The sequence below is a fragment of the Protopterus annectens genome, chromosome 4.part0 (genome assembly GCF_019279795.1).
Source record: "Protopterus annectens isolate FY-2018-M chromosome 4.part0, PAN1.0, whole genome shotgun sequence".
Classification (NCBI taxonomy): Eukaryota; Metazoa; Chordata; order Ceratodontiformes; family Protopteridae; genus Protopterus; species Protopterus annectens.
In genome coordinates, this window is record NC_056733.1 from 894,127,255 (window position 1) to 894,145,828 (window position 18,574).

Genomic DNA, 18,574 nt, shown 5'->3' on the forward strand with positions numbered 1-18,574 from the left:
CAGAACTCCAGGTAGCAGCTTCTAGGATGTCCCTGGTAGGGACGCCTCTGAGAAAGGCTGTAGGGGTAGACGCAGCCCTGGTAGAGTGGGGTCTGATCCCCTGTGGAATAGGTTTTCCATGGTGTTTGTAGCAGAAATTAATGCAATGGCCTATCCATTTGGAAATGGTTTGCTTTGAAATAGCCTTCCCCTCTGCCCCTGCAGCAAATGCCACCAGTGGTTGATCAGATTTCCTTCGATGTTTAGTTCTGTCCAAGTAGAATCTAAGTTGTCTGTGCAAGTCTAAGTGCAGAATCTGTTCCCCTTTGTTCTGTGGATTAGGAAAGAAGGTTGACAAATGTATGGACTGATTAAGGGCCACACTGGATACCACCTTGAGCACGAAGGAGGGATTGGTCCTGAGGGACACCCTGTCTGCATGAAAAATGATGAAAGGCTTCACTGCCACAAGAGCCTGTAATTCAGATACCCTTCTTGCTGAAGTGATTGCTTTTCCAAGAAAGGAATTTTAAGTCCACAGTGGCAGCTGGCTCAAAAGGAGGAAGGGTGAGCTTTTCCAATACAAAGTTGAGGTCCCAGGCTGGAGTTGGAGCTCTCCTGGGTGGTCGTAGATTTTGGACACTCTGAGGAACTGCTTAAGCAGTGGATGAGAGAAGAGGGGTAGTTCTGTGTTATAATGAGCTGAGATGGCTGAGGCGTGAATTTTGATGGAGGAGAAAGACAGGCCCTTATGAAGCATCTTAGTTAAGTATTGCAAAATTGGAGGTAAATTGGGCACTGTTGTGCTCATCCCTTGAGATTGGTTCCAGGCACAGAATCTTTTCCATTTTACAGCGTAAGATTTTCTGGTACTAGGCCTGCTTGCCTCTAAAATGATATCCATCACTGGTTTATACTGAGGGATGGTAAAGGAGAAATTATGTAGTTAGCCAGGCCGCTAGATTCAGTTTTTGAAGTTGGGGGTGCAGAATTTGGTTCTCCTGCTGAGACAATAGAGTAGCAGTCTGAGGCAGGTGCCATGGGGCCCACCGTGACAAATTGCGCAACAGGGGGTACCAGTATTGGCGTGGCCAGTCTGGAGTAATCAAAATTGTCCTTGGTTTGTCTTGTTTGATCTTTAGTAGTACTTTGGAGAGCAGAGGAGGAAAGGCATAGACTGATAGTTTTTTCCAGCTGAAGGACACAGCATCCACTTTCCAAGCTTGTTTGTGGAGAGTCCTTGTGCAGAATTTGTCCAGCTGATAGTTTTGGGGGAGGCAAACAGGTCTATATCTGGGCTCCCCCATTTGCTTGTCAACATGTTGAAAATCCTTAGTTCCAGTTTCCATTCGTGTGGGTCCATGAGGTTTCTGCTTAGTTCGTCTGCCAGTGTATTTAGTTTTCCTGGCAGGAATTGAGCTTGTAAATGTACTCGACAGCTCAGGGTTGTGTTCCACAATGCCATGGCTAGTCTGCAGAGGGGGTAAGAATGTGTACCCCCCTGCTTGTTTATGTACCACATAACAGTGGTGTTGTCCGTCTTTATCATTAACTGTCCTGGAAGAATGTGGTCCTTGAAGGCTGTCAGAGCATTCTGTACAGCTAACATTTCTTTTTGATAGATATGCAGGTGCATTTGACTTGGGTTCCATTTGCCTTGAATGCACTTCCCTGCCAGTTGGGCCCCCCATGCATAGTCTGATGCGTCTGTTGTTAAGTTTTGGGTGGCAGGGGGTAGTGTGAATGGTAGACCCCTGTTTTGGTGGCAGGCCTCTGCCCACCAAAGGAACTCTAGGTGTAGGCAAGGTATGATAGGAATCATTGTTTCTAGATCCTGTGAATGTTGACCCCATAGGCTTTTGAGATACCATTGCAGTTTCCTCATATGCAGCCTTGCATATGGAATGAGAAGAATACAGGGAATGAACCTCAAGGCTTGCAGTATTTGCTTTGCAGATAACTGGGTTTTTTGTGGCCACTTGTTTGAAGTAGGTTGTCAAATGAATCTGTTTCTCCGGCATGAGGAAAGCCATCTGGGATGTTGTATTCAAGCTTGCTCCCAGGAATATAATTTGTTGACAGGGTACCAGGTGTGATTTCTTTTCATTTACGGTGTACCCCAGACAGGTCAGTACCCTTTGAACAAAGGCCAGATGATTCAAAAGTATGTCCTGGCTTTCTGCCTGAATTAGACAATCGTCCAGATATGGGTATATTTGAATATTTCTTTGCCTGCAGAATACAATGACTGGAGCTAGGCACTTTGTGAATACCCTGGGCGCAGTAGATAAGCCAAATGGCAGTGCAGAGAACTTATAGTGCATGTAGCCTGCTTTGAAGCACAGGTATTTTCTGCAAAACTCCCTGATGGGGATGTGCAGGTATGCTTCTTTTTATCTAGTGTTGCCAACCACGCATCTTTGCCTAGCATAGGAAGCAGCTGGTGAAGAGTCAGCATCTTGATTTTTGGAATCACCAGAAAGGTATTTAGAGTACAAAGGTCCAGGATAGGACGCCATGTATTGTCTTTTCTGGGTACCATGAAAAGTCTTGTATAGAACCCTTGTCCCTTTTCCTCTTCTGGTACCAACTGAATAGCCCCCATGCTCGACAGAGAGTACTTGATTTTGGGCCTCTGCCCACTGATTTGGGGGTAGATCTGGCCACCTGCTTGGTGCTGGTAAGGTATGGAAGTGAAATCTGTATCCTTGGGACACTATATTTAAAAACATTTGTCCTGGGTAATGAGTTCCCAGTTTTTGGCCTGCAGACCAATCTTTCCGCCTAAAGGAGCATTCAGTTGGGAAGTGCTTGGGAGTTTTAGAAGCAAGTCATTGAGACTGTTTTCCATAGGTGGAGTCTTACTACTCTCTGATTTGGGTGCAGAAACCCCCCACTGCTTAGTCTTGTTTTGTCCCCTGGGACTGAAACCTGGGGTTTCTTCTATGTCTGGGTTTGGCTTGGGAAGACCTTGAAGAGGCTGGAAAGGACCAATTCTTAGAGGGCCAGTGCCTACTAAATCTAGGAGGCTGAAGTTGTAAGAAATGTTTAACAGTTTGCATATATTTAGCTTTATCTTCCATCTTTTTAAGAACTTCCACAGCCTTGTTGCCAAACAGGCGGTCCTGATTTAAGGGAGCATCCAACAATTTAGCTTTAACATGATCAGGTAAAGATTGCTCCTTAAGCCAAGCATGCCTTCTGAGCACAGACCCAGTAACAGCAGCCCTGCAAGGGGCCTCTAAAGAATCAGATCCACATTGAAAAGTATGTTTTCCAACCTGTTCAACAGAATGCATTAAATCCTGTAATTCTTTATTTTCCGCACAGTCAGGAATCATCATCATTTTCTGTTAAGCAATCCAATAACATGTCGTTGATACTTTAACATATGAAAAACTGGCAGTTTAAAGCCCTAATGGCCAAGGCTGCAGAAGTGAAAACCTTCTTACCCTATCTATCCAGTGCCCTGGAGTCTCTATCAGAAGGGGTAGGATTTTTAGCAGTAGAAGCCTTAATGCCCTTGGGTCCCTGTGAAATAGTCTCTGGATCCGCAATAGGATTTTTAAAAAGGAACTTGTGTGAATCAGGGACCCTGTAATATCGGTCAGGTTTTCTGGGAGCAGGAGGCAAAGAATCCGGGGTCAAACTAGATTCCGAAAAAGCATCATCAACAATGTCTAGTACAGGAGGAATAGCTAAAGGCCTACGCTGAGGCAGGAGTAAGAAATCCCTAAGCCTCTTTTTTGAATCAGAAAAATCCTGGCTTTCCCAGTGGAAATGCTCCCTTAGAGTATGTAAGGTTTCACCAAAAGAAAAATCCTCTGGAGGGGAAGCAGAGGGAATAGAGTCCTCTGCATCAGCATCCTCATAAGTAGATAAGGGCAAATCCAGATCATCAGAAGAGTCAGAAAAATCAGAATCCTGGTCAGAAGATTCAAACAACTTCAGTCCTAGGCCTCTTAGAAGGGGGAGGCTGGCTTCCCCTGATTAGAGTTATAAGATCTTCAGCCATTCTTATCATTTGTTTTTTAGGCATAGAGGCCTGAGCATAGTTTTTTTTAGCCATGGGTCGAGATTTAGGCCTAAAAGAAGGAGGCGGCATTGGTTTAATATGCAAGTCCGTAGGCCTAAATACACCCTCAGAAGCCGGTGCCTGCACAGCGAATCTGGACCCCTCCAAGATAGTGGCATCCGCAGGTTCCATAGTTGAAGCATCTCGCGGCATACCGGACTCCCAGTGGGTCTCAGTAGAGGCCTGCGAATCTGAAATAGCGGGTATCAGGGGCTGCGAAAGCGCCTCACTGAGTACCGGCAAACTGGCGACTGGCTTAGGAGAAGCATTAGCGGCAGTTTTGGACCTCGGCAGCCTATCTCTGTCTTTATCCTTGCGTTTTTTTTCGGAATCCTGGTAGTTGGATGGCTAACAGATGATACTGCTGGATAATTAAACAGAGAACCAAAATTTTTAGAGGCGAAAATATACCAACGACGGATAGTGCGCTGATTAAATAAAGCACAAAACCGACAGCACGGTACATCGTGGTCAGGGCCCAGGCAAGGAATACAGTACAAATGAAAATCTTTATGAGGTATTTGCTTTCCACAAGTAATGCAATTATTAACTTTTACTGACATCGGTAAGGAGCAAGAAAATGTTTCCCCGGGGTACTTAGCTTTAGTTGACTTCGGTTCTGAAACTCGAATACGAAAATTTCTGGAGTCGGCCAACTGGCATTTGTGAACTGCTTCTGCTTCGGGCACCTCATGGCAAGAAAGACTGATGTAATGGCATTGGGTGCATGTTTTATACCCCTGATGTCATGGAAGAAGGGACAGCAACCGACGCAGAACCCAAGACTTTGTCTATCAGGCCGACTGAGGACTACTGCAAGCAGATAACTCAAAAGTGGTGACTGCAACAGTGAAACACAAAGAACATATGCTTTTCATATTAACATTTTAAGTGCATTTACTTTTAATTTCTTTCCAAATGGGTGTCAACTGCTTTTAGTAAATGATTGGCTAACTAGTTAACCTATTATGAGTTTTGGAGGGGTATTTATTCTGTCTGTATGGTATTTGGTTGTATTCTGATGAAGTCCCAGCTGTTACGGATGAAAGCGCTCAATACTGGTGTGTTTTTAACAATAAAGGCATTTTTGTTCCATCACCTGCCCCTGTTTCAGTGCGGTTTTTGCTTGTTCTGTTGGTTTCCGCACTGCATCAGTTCCTTGGTTTATGTTTAACACTGATCAACAAGGCATGCAAGCTGAAACAGTCTGCAAACAGGGTCTATATTAGATCACCGAATGTTTAGGTAAGCGAACGGTGATTAAATCGACCCCATATCAGCGAAAGCTTACAAAACCGAATTGTCAGAACAGCGATTTTTTTCCCTTGGGAAAAAAAAAAAGAAAGAAAACACTTTAAAATATGACATTAAGTGGGGGGCTTCACCCCCACACCCCCTACTTAAATATACCAACTTCGAGACCGCACTATAGTGCCGAAAACGGCAAACTACTGAAGCGGCCAAGCAAATTCTTTCCCAGGGAAAGAATTCGCTTTTGCCGTTTCAGTGTTTTCAGTTTGACCAAGACACATTCGGAAACATGTGTCTTCGGTCTTCTGATAGGAACCTGCAAACAAATTCTGCATCTCGCTTTAAGCATGGTGAAACATTAAATCATATGAATAGTCAAAGTGCAATAGAATAAACACGAGAGAGGGATTTATACAGATGCTATTTAAATTTTAAAGTACTGGGCCGGTGCACAGATTTACATGATGCGTGTTTAACCCTGGATTTTATAACTGCTTACTTGTATCTCTGTTAATGCTTCGATATGCTGATATTTTGCTAAAATCTAATGGAATTTATTATTAATGTAAATACTACTGGTAAAAGATATTAGCAAAAATCTCTGCTGTGTGTGAAAATGGAATGCATACTTTCTACATTTGACATTTACCTCAAACAGTGATTGAAAAATATTCAATGCAAGACATATGCATTTTTTATACAATGTAAGATATATGCATTCTTTTAAACAAAGATCCAAGTAGTTTATGTACCAGCACAGAAATTTGTGACAACCACTGTTAAAACATGAAGGATGAAAGCTGGGGAGCAATTAATGAAGGACAGACTATGAATTTCAGTATTTTAAGTTTCATGGAAATGGAATGTATTGGTACTTTGGAGGATCAAATTAGCGGGTGCATACAACATTTAACTTTAAGGGCTTATGACTTAGTGAAAAGTTCTACTTAGTCATATTATTTTACTACATGAATGAGATGTTTACAATGATGATGCATTAAAAAATGAATGGTTTAAATAAAATACTTGATTCCTTCGATCCCTGCGGGCTGTGCAGACAGGTGGTAGAGGTGATAATGTTGCTGAAACAAGGCCACCATACAGATTGCTGGAATGATGAACTGTTTGTAATTAGATATGAACAGTGACCGGATGAACAGAATGGATGTCAATCTTCAATTAAATACTGTCAACGGGGGCAGAGATGTAAACTTGCAACATCAGAAAAAGGGAGATTTAAGAGCTGCTCAAAGTTCTATGCATGAGGTTTGTGACAAATTCAGAATGTTACAAAGTGACAAGTGCCATGAAAAGGATTAGGGTAGGCACATAACATCTTACGGCGATGTAAGCATGATTGTTTATAACATATATTACCTTGTGGAAATGTTGTAAGCATGATTGTTTAGCTGACAAAAATGTTTGATAACCGAGATTTGCATACCACAGCTGGTACCGTTTCCAAGATCAACTTTGTGGCACATAGTTAGCATTCCATTCCCTTCTCTTGTATATCAAAAATACACCCAAAGCTTTTGCCTCTCAGTCCTGGAGGACATATAACCTCAAGGTTGCACTATCCCTGGAAAGGGATGGCCTACCTACAAGTTACAGAAGGATTCTGAAACACCTGACTGAGTAAATAAGGTGGTACAGTGGGGTTGGAAGTCTTAGGGGTAAGGGACCATAAGTGGCTCTGCTCCTGGAAAGGGAGGGCCCACCTACAGGGTCACAGATGATTTTAGTCCGACTCCTCCTCAATACAGACGTGTGTCTGAACAGCTTTAATCAAATAAAAATCTCTTAAGATCTATGTTAAGCTCGTAGCTCAACCTGTTGGTTTGAGTAGCTTAAAGCTATTCGGACACACGTCTAAGTTGGTTTGGTGGTATTAGTACAAGATACACACAAGGGAGAGCCTTGGGGTACTGCTCTGACCATAGGAGCTTCCAGGTGCTAGGACAAAAAAAAAAACCTCCTCAATAAAAATGGTGACAGACAAATGAGTGGCCTATTGGAGAACAGACACGTCAATGACAGAGGGTCAGAAAATTGGGGGAGGGGGATTTGAGATACTGCTATGGTGAGTACTTATGCTTAGGTTTTCAAATCCGACTAAATATCCTTCCAAAGCCCATTAAGGATTTTGGCATGCTGAAAGGGCATCTCTACATAACCAACATGCTGTCCGTCAGTACTTTATTCAAGCAAGCAAAACTATTACCTTTTAGGCGCATGATTAAGGTTAGAGGCAGAGAAGTTAACATGTCGGTGCTTACTGACACTACAAGCTGTAGGTGCTGAAGATCAGACAGCCAGAATATCTATCTAAAAGAGGACAGGAAGGGAAGATGAAAAGTGCAGGTATATATGCCTAACCGCAGACTCATCATTATGAGTTAACAAAGACATTACCTGCCTTCAAAGGTAAACTAATGTCAATGTACCTGACCTGAAGTATGCACAACAAACTGTTAGACAGAACCCCATTAAATAGACACAATGTTTATTTTATGAACTATGGTACGTAAATGCACACAGTATAGCGTTTTTGTTTTGCATTTAAGTAATTTTGAAAAACTGTTTTTAACTTTTGATTTCACGAGAATAGCGCACCATGAGATGATAAGTAAATATGACAATGTTTAATATAATATAACTATTCAGTTCTTACTTTTCATGGAACTGAGTTTAATCCTATCACAAGCTTTGGACTGAGAACCACAACTGTGCCACTTCCAGTGCCAACACAGGTATCGGTAGTGTGACATTCACCTGCACTCATTGCTTATCTGGGATTACTACTAACTAGACGTTCATATTTTTAAGTAATGATGTAGAAGCATAATAAAACATTCTATTAGACATCTGCAGGACAAAAAGCATTCCCACTTCAGAGATGAAACATAACTCAGTGTCTGACAAATCGCAGGGCTATTCATCAACAGCACCAAAAGTTCCCAGTTACCAACAACTAATTTACATTCCTCCTTTTTAAAGATAAAAAACTAATTCATACTTTTCAAATCAGTACAGAGGTCATAAACACACAAAGTGCATTTGACAACAAACTTTGCAGCATAATATGACAAAAAGAAATGTAAAAACTTAATAAAAAAACATCTGTTGAGGATCAGCCTTCATCAATTCAAATTATCTTGCCTTCATTTTTATTTTATTTATTTGACATTTGTTAACCGAGTTAGTCCAACTGGGCTAGAAGCCCATTTTCCGTGGGGACCCGAGGAGAAAGCTCAAGTAAAGACAATTTACATTACAAATGTTACTAGCACATAAAGAGCTCCAATATAGATGAATTACAGTAAAATATTTCAAGCACATACAGAGAATTATTATACACAAGTTGCAGAAGACCTGACAATCAGTCAGTCAAAACTATAACCAAAAAACAAAAGATCACAAAACAGCAAATGGCAATGCAAGGAAACCTGGAATTTTCTGATAGCTGGAGCCATATCATGCAGAGATCTAGCAGAGTTCAGCACCAAACTTCAAACCGTATATTTTAGATATGATAAAGTCACTCCAAACGGAGTGTCACTCTCTACGGTGCATGGCACTATCATTTCACTAAATTAAATGTGCCTTCCTTTTCAAGATCCTTTAACAGGATTTGGAACAGTTTTTGAAATAAGAATGTATTAAATATTATATACAAAGAATTGTACGGAAAAAATAGATAGGTGATCAAACAAACTAGGCATGTTACTCAAATGAATAACTTGAACGCCACTGAAATGCTCCATACCCTACCAAATATTAGCCCCATAAAGGTAGCTTCACAACAGAGTGGTTGCACTTCCCTAGACTCACCAAGCACTCATATAAGCAGGTTAATGCCTTACGAAGCACTATACCTTATCAAACAGTAACCCTGTGACAGGTACTCAGGTCCTTCTCTACCACATCAGCTGGTTTGCTGTAAAAACTGTTGGGTAGAGAGATGTCAGAGAGAGCTAAATCTTGCCCACTTATGAAACATGGCTGTGGCAACACAAAGTAAAGGCTCAGCAACCAGCCCTGATGCTATCTGCGTTACATACAGATCCTTACATCTAACAACTAGAACAGCCAGTCTATTTCTACAACTCAAAGTTCCAACATTTAAAAACTCAAAGATACAAATGAACTCCAACTGCATCACAGCAAACCTACAGCACAGTGCTGGACAAACACCACTAAAATCCTGGAAGACAAACTCCAAAGGGTTACAGTGATATTATTTTACATATACCAAATCAAGCAGTGAGACGTGAAAGAACACATCCATGCATCTCCTACGTAACATAAAACAAGAGGAAAGTATAAATAACATGACAATGGGGTGACCCCGCTAGGGTTATTTTCTAGATGTTGGGTACTTTACACTGCTGCTTCTTGTACTAGTACTACTTTTAGCACCTTGTCTAACCAGCTCTGACCCTCAGCATGTCCAGTCGCAGGACCAAGCAGGGTACACCTATGTTCAGCATCAGCTCTATGACCACTGTTTATGTGATTACACAACACTGCGACACAAAGACTCAGAATGGTAACAAAAAGTACAGTTTTGTACCTACCATAAATGTAGATGTTCGAGGATCCACATTGCTGCAGTCCTTACTATTGGGTAGTCCGCTGTCCAGTCGGCCCGAATACCAGAGTATATGGCTGACGTCGGTCAGGGCGCATTAGACTGACGTCAGTACGTCAGGGTACTAATGCGCATGACCGACGTCATATCCTCAGTCTTTTCTTGCCCCAGATGCCAGAAGACCCTAAAAAGACAAGGCCCAAAATACCTGCACCAAAAATATGTACAATATATACAAAAATATATACAAAAATATCAACATATAACCTCACCTACACAAACACCCCTAAACACAGAGGGGAAGGAGGGAGGGTAAATTGGACTGCAGCAATGTGGATCCTCGAACATCTACATTTATGGTAGGTACAAAACTGTACTATGTTCTTCGTTCCACATTGCTGCAGTCCTTACTATTGGGTAGAATCCCAAAGCAGAGGTAAGGGAGGCTGGCAAATCATAAAGAAGTAGGAGCTGACAACATGCCTTGCAAAACAGCTGTGGCAAAACCAGCCCTAGACTTAGAGTAGATAGGAAGGTGATAATGCTTAGAGAAAGTATGCACTGAACTCCAAGTAGCTGCCTCCAAAATATCCTTAGTTGCCACCCCTTAGAAATGCTGTTGAAGTGGCAGTAGCCCTAGTGGAATGAGGCCTAATCCCAGCTGGAATCTCCTTGCCATGATGGGAATAACAAAATGCAATGCAAAACCCAATCCACCTAGAAATAGTTTGTTTTGACACAGGCTTGCCCTGCGAACTCAAAGCAAAAGAAACAAACAACTGCTGAGACTGCCTAAAATCCTTAGTCCTGCTTAAATAATAACGCAATTGCCTGTGTACATCTAAAGTGTGCAAAATCTTTTCCCTTTATTTTGGGGGTCTGCATAAAAAGTAGGCAAATGAATAGTTTGGTTTAAAGCCACACTAGAAACCACCTTAGGCATAAAGGAAGGATTAGTACGTAATGATACCCTATCCTTATGGAAAATCAAAAGGGCTCAACTGCCATAAGGGCCTGCAACTCAGACACCCTTCTTGCAGAAGTAATAGCCAACAGAAAAGCAGTCTTCCATGACAAGTATTTCAATTCAGCAGTAGCCGCAGGCTCAAAAGGTTGTAGAGTAAGTTTTTCCAACACAAAATTGAGATCCCAAGCAGGAGTAGGAGCTCTACGGGGGTCTTATATTCTTTGCCCCTCTAAGAAACTGCTTGAACAAAGGATGCGAAAACAATGGTGGGTCACAATCATAGTGAGCTGAAATTGCTGCAGCATGAATCTTAATGGAAGAGAAGGACAAACCTTTGTCCAATAACTCAGTAAGATATTGAAGAGCCACACTCAAATTAGGCTCAGAAATCTCCAAATTCTTTGCTGTACTCCAAAATAAAAATCTCTTCCATTTTTCTGCGTACACCTTCCTTGTACTAGGTCTTCTAGCTTCCATAATCACATTTAAAACTTGTTGAGGAAGTTGAGACCTGCTGTGTTTCAACACAGAATATGCCAGGCTGTTAGATGAAGAGTGTGAAGCTTGACATTGAGCAGATGACCGTCCTTCTGAGATAACAGATGAGGAATCAAAGGTAAAGGCCATGGAGGCTTCCTTACCAGACTCCTTAGTAGTGGGTACCAGTGCTGCCGAGGCCAATCTGGAGCTATCAAAATCATCCTTGGCTTGTCTTGTCTGACTTTTAATAGCACCTTTGGAAGAAGAGGCAGAGGCGGAAAGGCATACACATGAAGGTTTTTCCAACTGAAAGACAGAGCATCCACTTTCCAAGCTGTGTGATGAAACCCCTTTGTGCAAAACTTTGGCAGCTGGTGGTTTAGTGGAGAAGCGAACAGATCTATGTCTGGAGTTCCCCATGACACTGTCAATTTCTGAAATACATGAAGATCCAGTTTCCACTCGTGGGGATCCATGATTTGTCTGCTTAACACATCTGCTAAGGAGTTCTGTGCTCCTGGCAGAAACCTTGCCTGAAGAGTTAGTTGCAAGCTTAGCGCAGTCTCCCATAAAATCATTGCTTGCCTGCATAGAGGATAAGAATGTGTTCCCCTTGCTTGTTGATGTACCACATGACAGTTGTGTTGTCTGTTAGAATCAACACCTGCCCTGGAAGAAGTAACTCCTTGAAAGCCATTAATGCAAACTGGACTGCTAACATCTCCTTCATGTTGATATGTAGATGCTGTAGTCTGGCAGGCCACTTGTCTTGTATCCACTTTCCATTTAGATGAGCTCCCCAAGCAATGTCCGAGGCATCTGTCGTTAAAATCTGACTCGCCTCTGGCCGGGTCACAGAGAGTCCCTTGTTTAGGTGACATTCCTGAGCCCACCACAAAAATTCTTTTTGAAGGCAAGGTATTATTTGAATGACAGTGTCCAAATCCTGGCAGTGCTGTGTCCATACATTTTGAGATACCATTGTAGCTTCCTCATATGCAGTTTGGCATTGGGAAGCACCAGAATACAAGATGCCATGAACCCTAATGCTTGAAGGACTGTCCTTGCAGTCAGCACGGACTGATGAGATAGTTGATGGAAGTAAAGTGATAGACTCTTTTGTTTGTCCGGGGTTAAAAAGGCCATCTGGGCTGCTGTATTCAGTCTCACACCCAGAAAGCACATGTCTTGAGAGGGTACTAGACTGGACTTTATTTCGCTCACAGAATACCCTAGGCATCTTAGCACTGCTATAACATATTCCAGATGCTGTAGAAGGTCTTCCTTCTCTTGAGCCAGAATCAGGCAGTCGCCCAAGTAAGGATAGATTTGAATTCCTTGTAGCCTGAAGTAAGCTATCACTGGAGCCAGAACCTTTGTGAATACTCTGGGCAGTAGATAAGCCAAAGGGCAATGCAGAGAACTGATAATGAGAATTTCCAGCTCGAAACCGCAGATACTTCCTGCAACTTAGCCTTATAGGCACATGAAGGTAAGCTTCCTTGAGATCTAAAGTTACCATCCAGTGATCTTTGCCCAGCAGAGGTAAAAGCTGTTGTAACGTCAACATCTTGAACTTGGGAATGTCCAGATAAGTGTTGAGGAGAGATAAATCCAAAATTGGTCTCCACGTGTTCCCCTTCTTTGGTACTAGGAACAGGCGAGAATAAAATCCTAGGCCCCTTTCTGATACAGGGACTGGCTGAATGGCCCCCATCTGGAGTAACTGAGAAATTTGCTTGTGAGCCTCTTTTCTTTGTGGAGGAGGAACGTCTGGCATGCCTTTGAAAGGGGGCAATGTATGGAAATAAAACCTGTAACCGTGGTGAATGATATCCAACACCCATCTGTCTTGAGTAACTAAATCCCAATTTTCTTTGAAAAGAGACAGTCTTCCTCCCAAAGGAGCTGCCAGACGAGAATCTACTGGCAGCTGAAAAGGCAGGTCATTGGGTCTGTTTACGAAAGGACTGACCCCTGCCCTCACCAGAAGTCTGAGCAGGTGAACTCCCTGTTCTAGGCCTAAAAGAACCTTGAGCTCTGCCCCTACCACGTCTAGACCTACCCCTAGACTGGGAATCATAAGCAGGATATGTCCACCCCTTAGCAGGCCAATTTCTACTAAACTTCGGTGGCTGCACCTGCAAGAAATCCTTAACAGTTTGCATAGACTTAGCTTTGTCCTCCATTTTCTTTAAAACTGCTTCCACAGGCGAACCAAACAACACATCAGACTGTAAAGGAGCATCCAAAATCCTTGTCTTAACATGCTCAGCTAAATTCTGATCCCTCAACCAGGCATGCCTGCGAAGAACAGAACTAGTGGCAGCCACCCTCGAGGAGGCCTGTACAGCATCAAAACCACATTGCAAAGAATGCTTACCCACTTGTTCAGACACATGAACCAAATCCAGCAACTCTTTACACTCAATACCTTCCGCCAAAGCATCCACCTTAGATTTCAATTGTGAAAGGAGAAAATTTTGATATTTTAGCATGTGAAACTGACAATTCAACGCTCTCATGGCTAGAGTGGAAGAAGTATACACTTTCTTTCCCCACCTATCCAAAGCCCTTGCCTCTTTATCAGTGGGAACAGGATTTTTAACCACAGAGGCCTTAACACCTTTAGGCCCCTGAGAAACAGTTTCTGGGTCCGCCCTAGGACTCTTAAACAAATACTTATGAGCTTCGGGCACCCTATAGTACCTATCAGGTTTAACAGGAGCAGGAGGCAAAGAGTCAGGGTTCAGGGAAGCCTCTGCAAAAACATCTTCCACCACATCCAACACAGGAGGTATAGCTAAGGGCCTATGCTGGGGTAAAAACAAGAATTCCCTAAGCCTTTTCCTGAAATCAGAGTAATCCTGGCCTTCCCATTTAAAGTGCTCCCTCATGGAATGCAGAGTCTCTGAAAATGAGAAATCCTCAGGAGGAGAAGCTGTAGGAGTGGAATCATCCACATCAGAATCAGAATAAGGAGGATACTCCTGCAAATCCTCCGCAGAAGACTCAGAAGCCTCTGAACACTGTTCAAAACTATCAAACTCCGGTTCCACCCTAGGCCTCTTATCAGGAGGGGGCATAGAACCTCTAATCATAGTAATCAAATCTTCTGCCATTTTAAGCATATGTTTCTTAGGTACAGAAGCCGAAATGCTAGGAGAAGCCCCCACTGAAGCTGAACTTGGCCTACCTCTCAAAGAAGTTTTGGCAACAGAAGGAGAGGCTCTAACTACCTTGGGAAGAGAGGGAAGAACAGTTACCTGAGAAGCCCCTCAGCCTGGCCTACCTCCTGAGAAGGCACATCCTGTAACAGTAAAGTTTCTGCCTGAGACTCCATAGAAACACCTGGCAAAACCTCTGGCTCCACTGAGCCTTCTAAAGAACCGACGTCCGGGACTGCCGGTTCATCAACCCTAGGCTTCGCTGTTTTGTCCTTGCGCTTCTTGGACGAAGCGGGCGTCGGAGCATCCGACGGCATTTTATAATTGCAACGCTTCCCAAACACTAACCTGGCACAGTCTAACCTCCTCTTAATAGTGCGTTTGTTAAACCTAGCACAAGAGCGGCATCCAACAACGTCGTGCTCAGGCCCTAAACAAGGTATACACAAGGTATGGTAATCCCTATGAGGTATCTGTTTCCCACAAGAAATACAGTTATTCACTTTTTCTGACATCCGGTTAAATACTGAGGCAAGAAAAAACAAATTGTTCCCCAACGGGTACTTAGCCAACTCTGATTCGGTCTGAAACTCCGGTTTCGGAAATATTTCAGAACGCCAACCTGCACTCGCAAAACTGCTTCTGCATCGGACCATGCGGCAAAAAAGACTGAGGATATGACGTCGGTCATGCGCATTAGTACCCTGACGTACTGACGTCAGTCTAATGCGCCCTGACCGACGTCAGCCATATACTCTGGTATTCGGGCCGACTGGACAGCGGACTACCCAATAGTAAGGACTGCAGCAATGTGGAACGAAGAACATCCTGACAATGACTTCCCTTCAGGTATGACCATCAGTCAGCAATAAGAGTCAGTTGGATAACTTTCACCTCGCACCACAGAATACACCACCAACTAAATGTCATATGGATTCCCAGCAGACTGGCTCGCACAACACACAGCTCAGTAAACTATGTAACCCCACAAGGGACTGGTAACTCACTTACCCGGCTGGTGGGCCGCCATCCTACTCTGGTCAAAGGTCGGAGAGCATCGAAAGGTAGGAAGTAATAGAGGAAAGTGAGAGGCCAAGATCGAAGTTTCAGAGACGACCTGGACATGCAGCTGAGCTGGCCCAGCCTTCGCCTGAGAGCCAGCTGAGGGAAATGTAACCTGTAGATTACACACACAGAGACACAGGACAGCATCAGATACGATCACCACCAGAGAGGGTTAGCCAGCACTCACTGCTACATCCCAATTTGGTTAGCTGCACAAGAGGGGCTCAGGAAATAGGATGGGAACACCTGTGCTCAGCTAAGCCTCTCCTGTCTCAGTAACCTGTATTTTGTGATTAAGAGCAACAGTAACATGACAGCTGGTCTACTGGTTTAATGCAACTAGCTTAAACACAAATTATTCTAGATTCAACAACTACCTATGACTACCTTCTAATCCCAAACAATAATTTGCCAACTTTCTGTATTTCATTGTAATCAGGGTATAAATAAGTAATACCTACTACAATCTACAGGTTACATTCCCCTCACTCACATAAACTCAATAATCTTTTACTAACAATAATGTGTGTAACTTGTTTAGTTTAATAGTGCTCTATTTCACTTACCTTATATATTGTTGCATGTATATCCATACTTGATTTGTTAACTACAATTGTTTTTTTCCTTACTCATAACCTAAAATGTAATGTACTATTATTACTTGCCAAAACCTGGTAATGTACCTATGTATTTGTTATTCTGTTCTGAAGTGCTGAGCTTTTCTCCCCGGGCCTCCACTGAAAATGGACATAAATCCAGTTGGACCAGCCCGGTCAACAAATGTTAAATAAAATAAAAATAAAACAAACACATCAGGGTTACAGATTAGGATATGAACTCACTGTGTACTGCGACTATAATACTTTATTTTTATAAAAACTTGTAATAACCAAATTTTAATTTTGAAGGCATGAAATGCAGTATCACTGTTAGTGCAACATTAAAAATATCTTACAGAAAATGAAAACTTATAGGAAAAAATGAAAACATTTACATATATATTCAATCTCTTTCTTAAAAAGAACAGAACTATAATTTGCAAATTCAGTAAAATTGTAACATAATTACAACACATTTTTCACATCTTACATTATAATTTTAACACACCACTCTCCTGCCCTAGCACATACACATTTTTTCTAATATTCACTCTCTACATCTCTTACCAAATGTCCTCTATTCAAATTTCCACCGCTTCCCTGCAAAAAATATCCCTCATGTGTACACCCTGGATTATACCCATAAACTCCTCTCTTCCCCCAGTTGCCACATATCTTCCTACTTTCCACAGCCAGATTCCTCTGAACTCAAAACCTTTCATAAAAGTACCTCCCCTCAACTCCTTTTCCAACATCTTCTCCCACTGTATCATGCTCTCTCATCACTGCCTCTTCTTTTTTCCAACAATTGTCTCAAGTTTGTTGCAACCACTCACTTTCATGTTTCCTGTCCCCAACTTCCCAACCTGCCCTTCACCCATAGCTCAATATCCTAGCCCTTCCTGACTTCAAAGATGGCTGCACATTAAGTAGCGGCTTGTTTCTAGCTCTGCTAGTGTGAAAACAGAAACTCAGCAGAGAAGGCCAGCAGACTTGCGTTTATGGGTAAATTTCAGTAACTGGCTAGTAAGTGCACTGCCTAGATGCCAGGAATAAAGAAATACAGAAGACCTGGAAAAAAAATCAGCTAGAAAGAGTGACGAAAGAACACTGATTGGGGAGAGTTCTGCAGGCGCTCAGCAAAAAGCAATGCAACTTTCAGACACTACTTCCAGTAACCTAAAGGAAGACATAAGACAACTGCATACATACCTAGTTAAAATAAACAAAACACTAACACAAGGCTGGAAAAAAATGGAAGAAGCTTTAAACAGATATTCAGATGAGATGATAAAGCTGCAAAAATCAGAGGTTGAAATAAAGAAAAAGTTGGCTGAATAGGATACTGCGCAGGAAGAGATGTTTAAAAAATAATAGAATTAGAGGACAGAGCAAGAAGGGAAAACCTGAGACTTTCAACTATACCAGAGAAGCTGGAAGGAACATACTGCATTAATTTTATGAAAGCACAAATAAGCAACTGGTCTGGTACTATACAGCAGGAGTTGTTAGTTGAAAGGGTGCATTATGTGTAAGCTCCAAAGCTGGCTATAAGAAAACAACCTAGACCTTTAACAATAAAGATGCAGTCCTACCAGCAGAAGGAGTTGATGCTGACAAAATTGTGCCAGCCGGACAAAGTACTAAAAGTGGGAGACAGCAGAGTGTTTGTGGAGAATGATTACTCATTGTAAACCAGAGAGAAGAGGAGCAAATTTGTTCCACTATTCAGGGAATGTCGAGATGCATGTGTGAAATTCAAACTGCTGTACTCAGCTATCTTCAAGGTATTCTTCTCTGGAATTTTTTGATACAAAAGTTTGTCCAACAAAAAATAAGCTGTGAAACAGGAGATTCAGCTTATTGTTCTTCTGGTAATAAAAACCACAGAGGGACTGTACCTGTCAAACCTTTTCAAAATTTTCAATGGAAAATATTGCAGAGAAGGAAGGGAGCAAAACAGTTCACCAGAAGAATCAACAGTACATTGGAAATGAAACAGAGACAGGATTTTGGAGATGAACAGTAATAAAACCAGTAACTTAATATGGGATTACAATAGAATAATTATATTTGTGAAATATGACAATGTGAAAATATGAAACTGTTAAACTTTTTAAGACTTTGTTGGACTTGTGGGGGACTCTGAAGCATATGTCCTTCTTCATGTCATTAATGTTCAGGAAAGTGCTTTGGAGAGGGCAAGAGGAGAGAGAAAGTTAACTAAGTAATTATTTTTCTTTTCTTAAATGGTACCAAGTTTGTGGCATGTGTCTTTCATTACATGCTATAAACTAAAGTTAGTTTTAGTTATTTTTAAGTGTAATGGGGATTGTAAACAGGTTCTGCTGTTCTTTTTTTTTTCTTTCTTTCTCCCCCATCTCTCTCTCTTTTCTT

General features: G+C 42.1%; 1 protein-coding gene across 2 annotated transcripts in view; it reads right to left on the reverse strand.

Annotated features, from left to right (window-relative positions):
* The window catches only part of PISD (phosphatidylserine decarboxylase), a 318,298-nt gene that overhangs the window by 230,904 nt on the left and 68,820 nt on the right, over positions 1–18,574 (reverse strand). For both annotated transcript variants that reach the window (XM_044068852.1, XM_044068853.1), the window contains exon 2: positions 15,525–15,690. In XM_044068852.1, the coding sequence (XP_043924787.1) occupies positions 15,525–15,690 (166 nt within the window). The remainder of the gene's footprint in view (positions 1–15,524; positions 15,691–18,574) is intronic.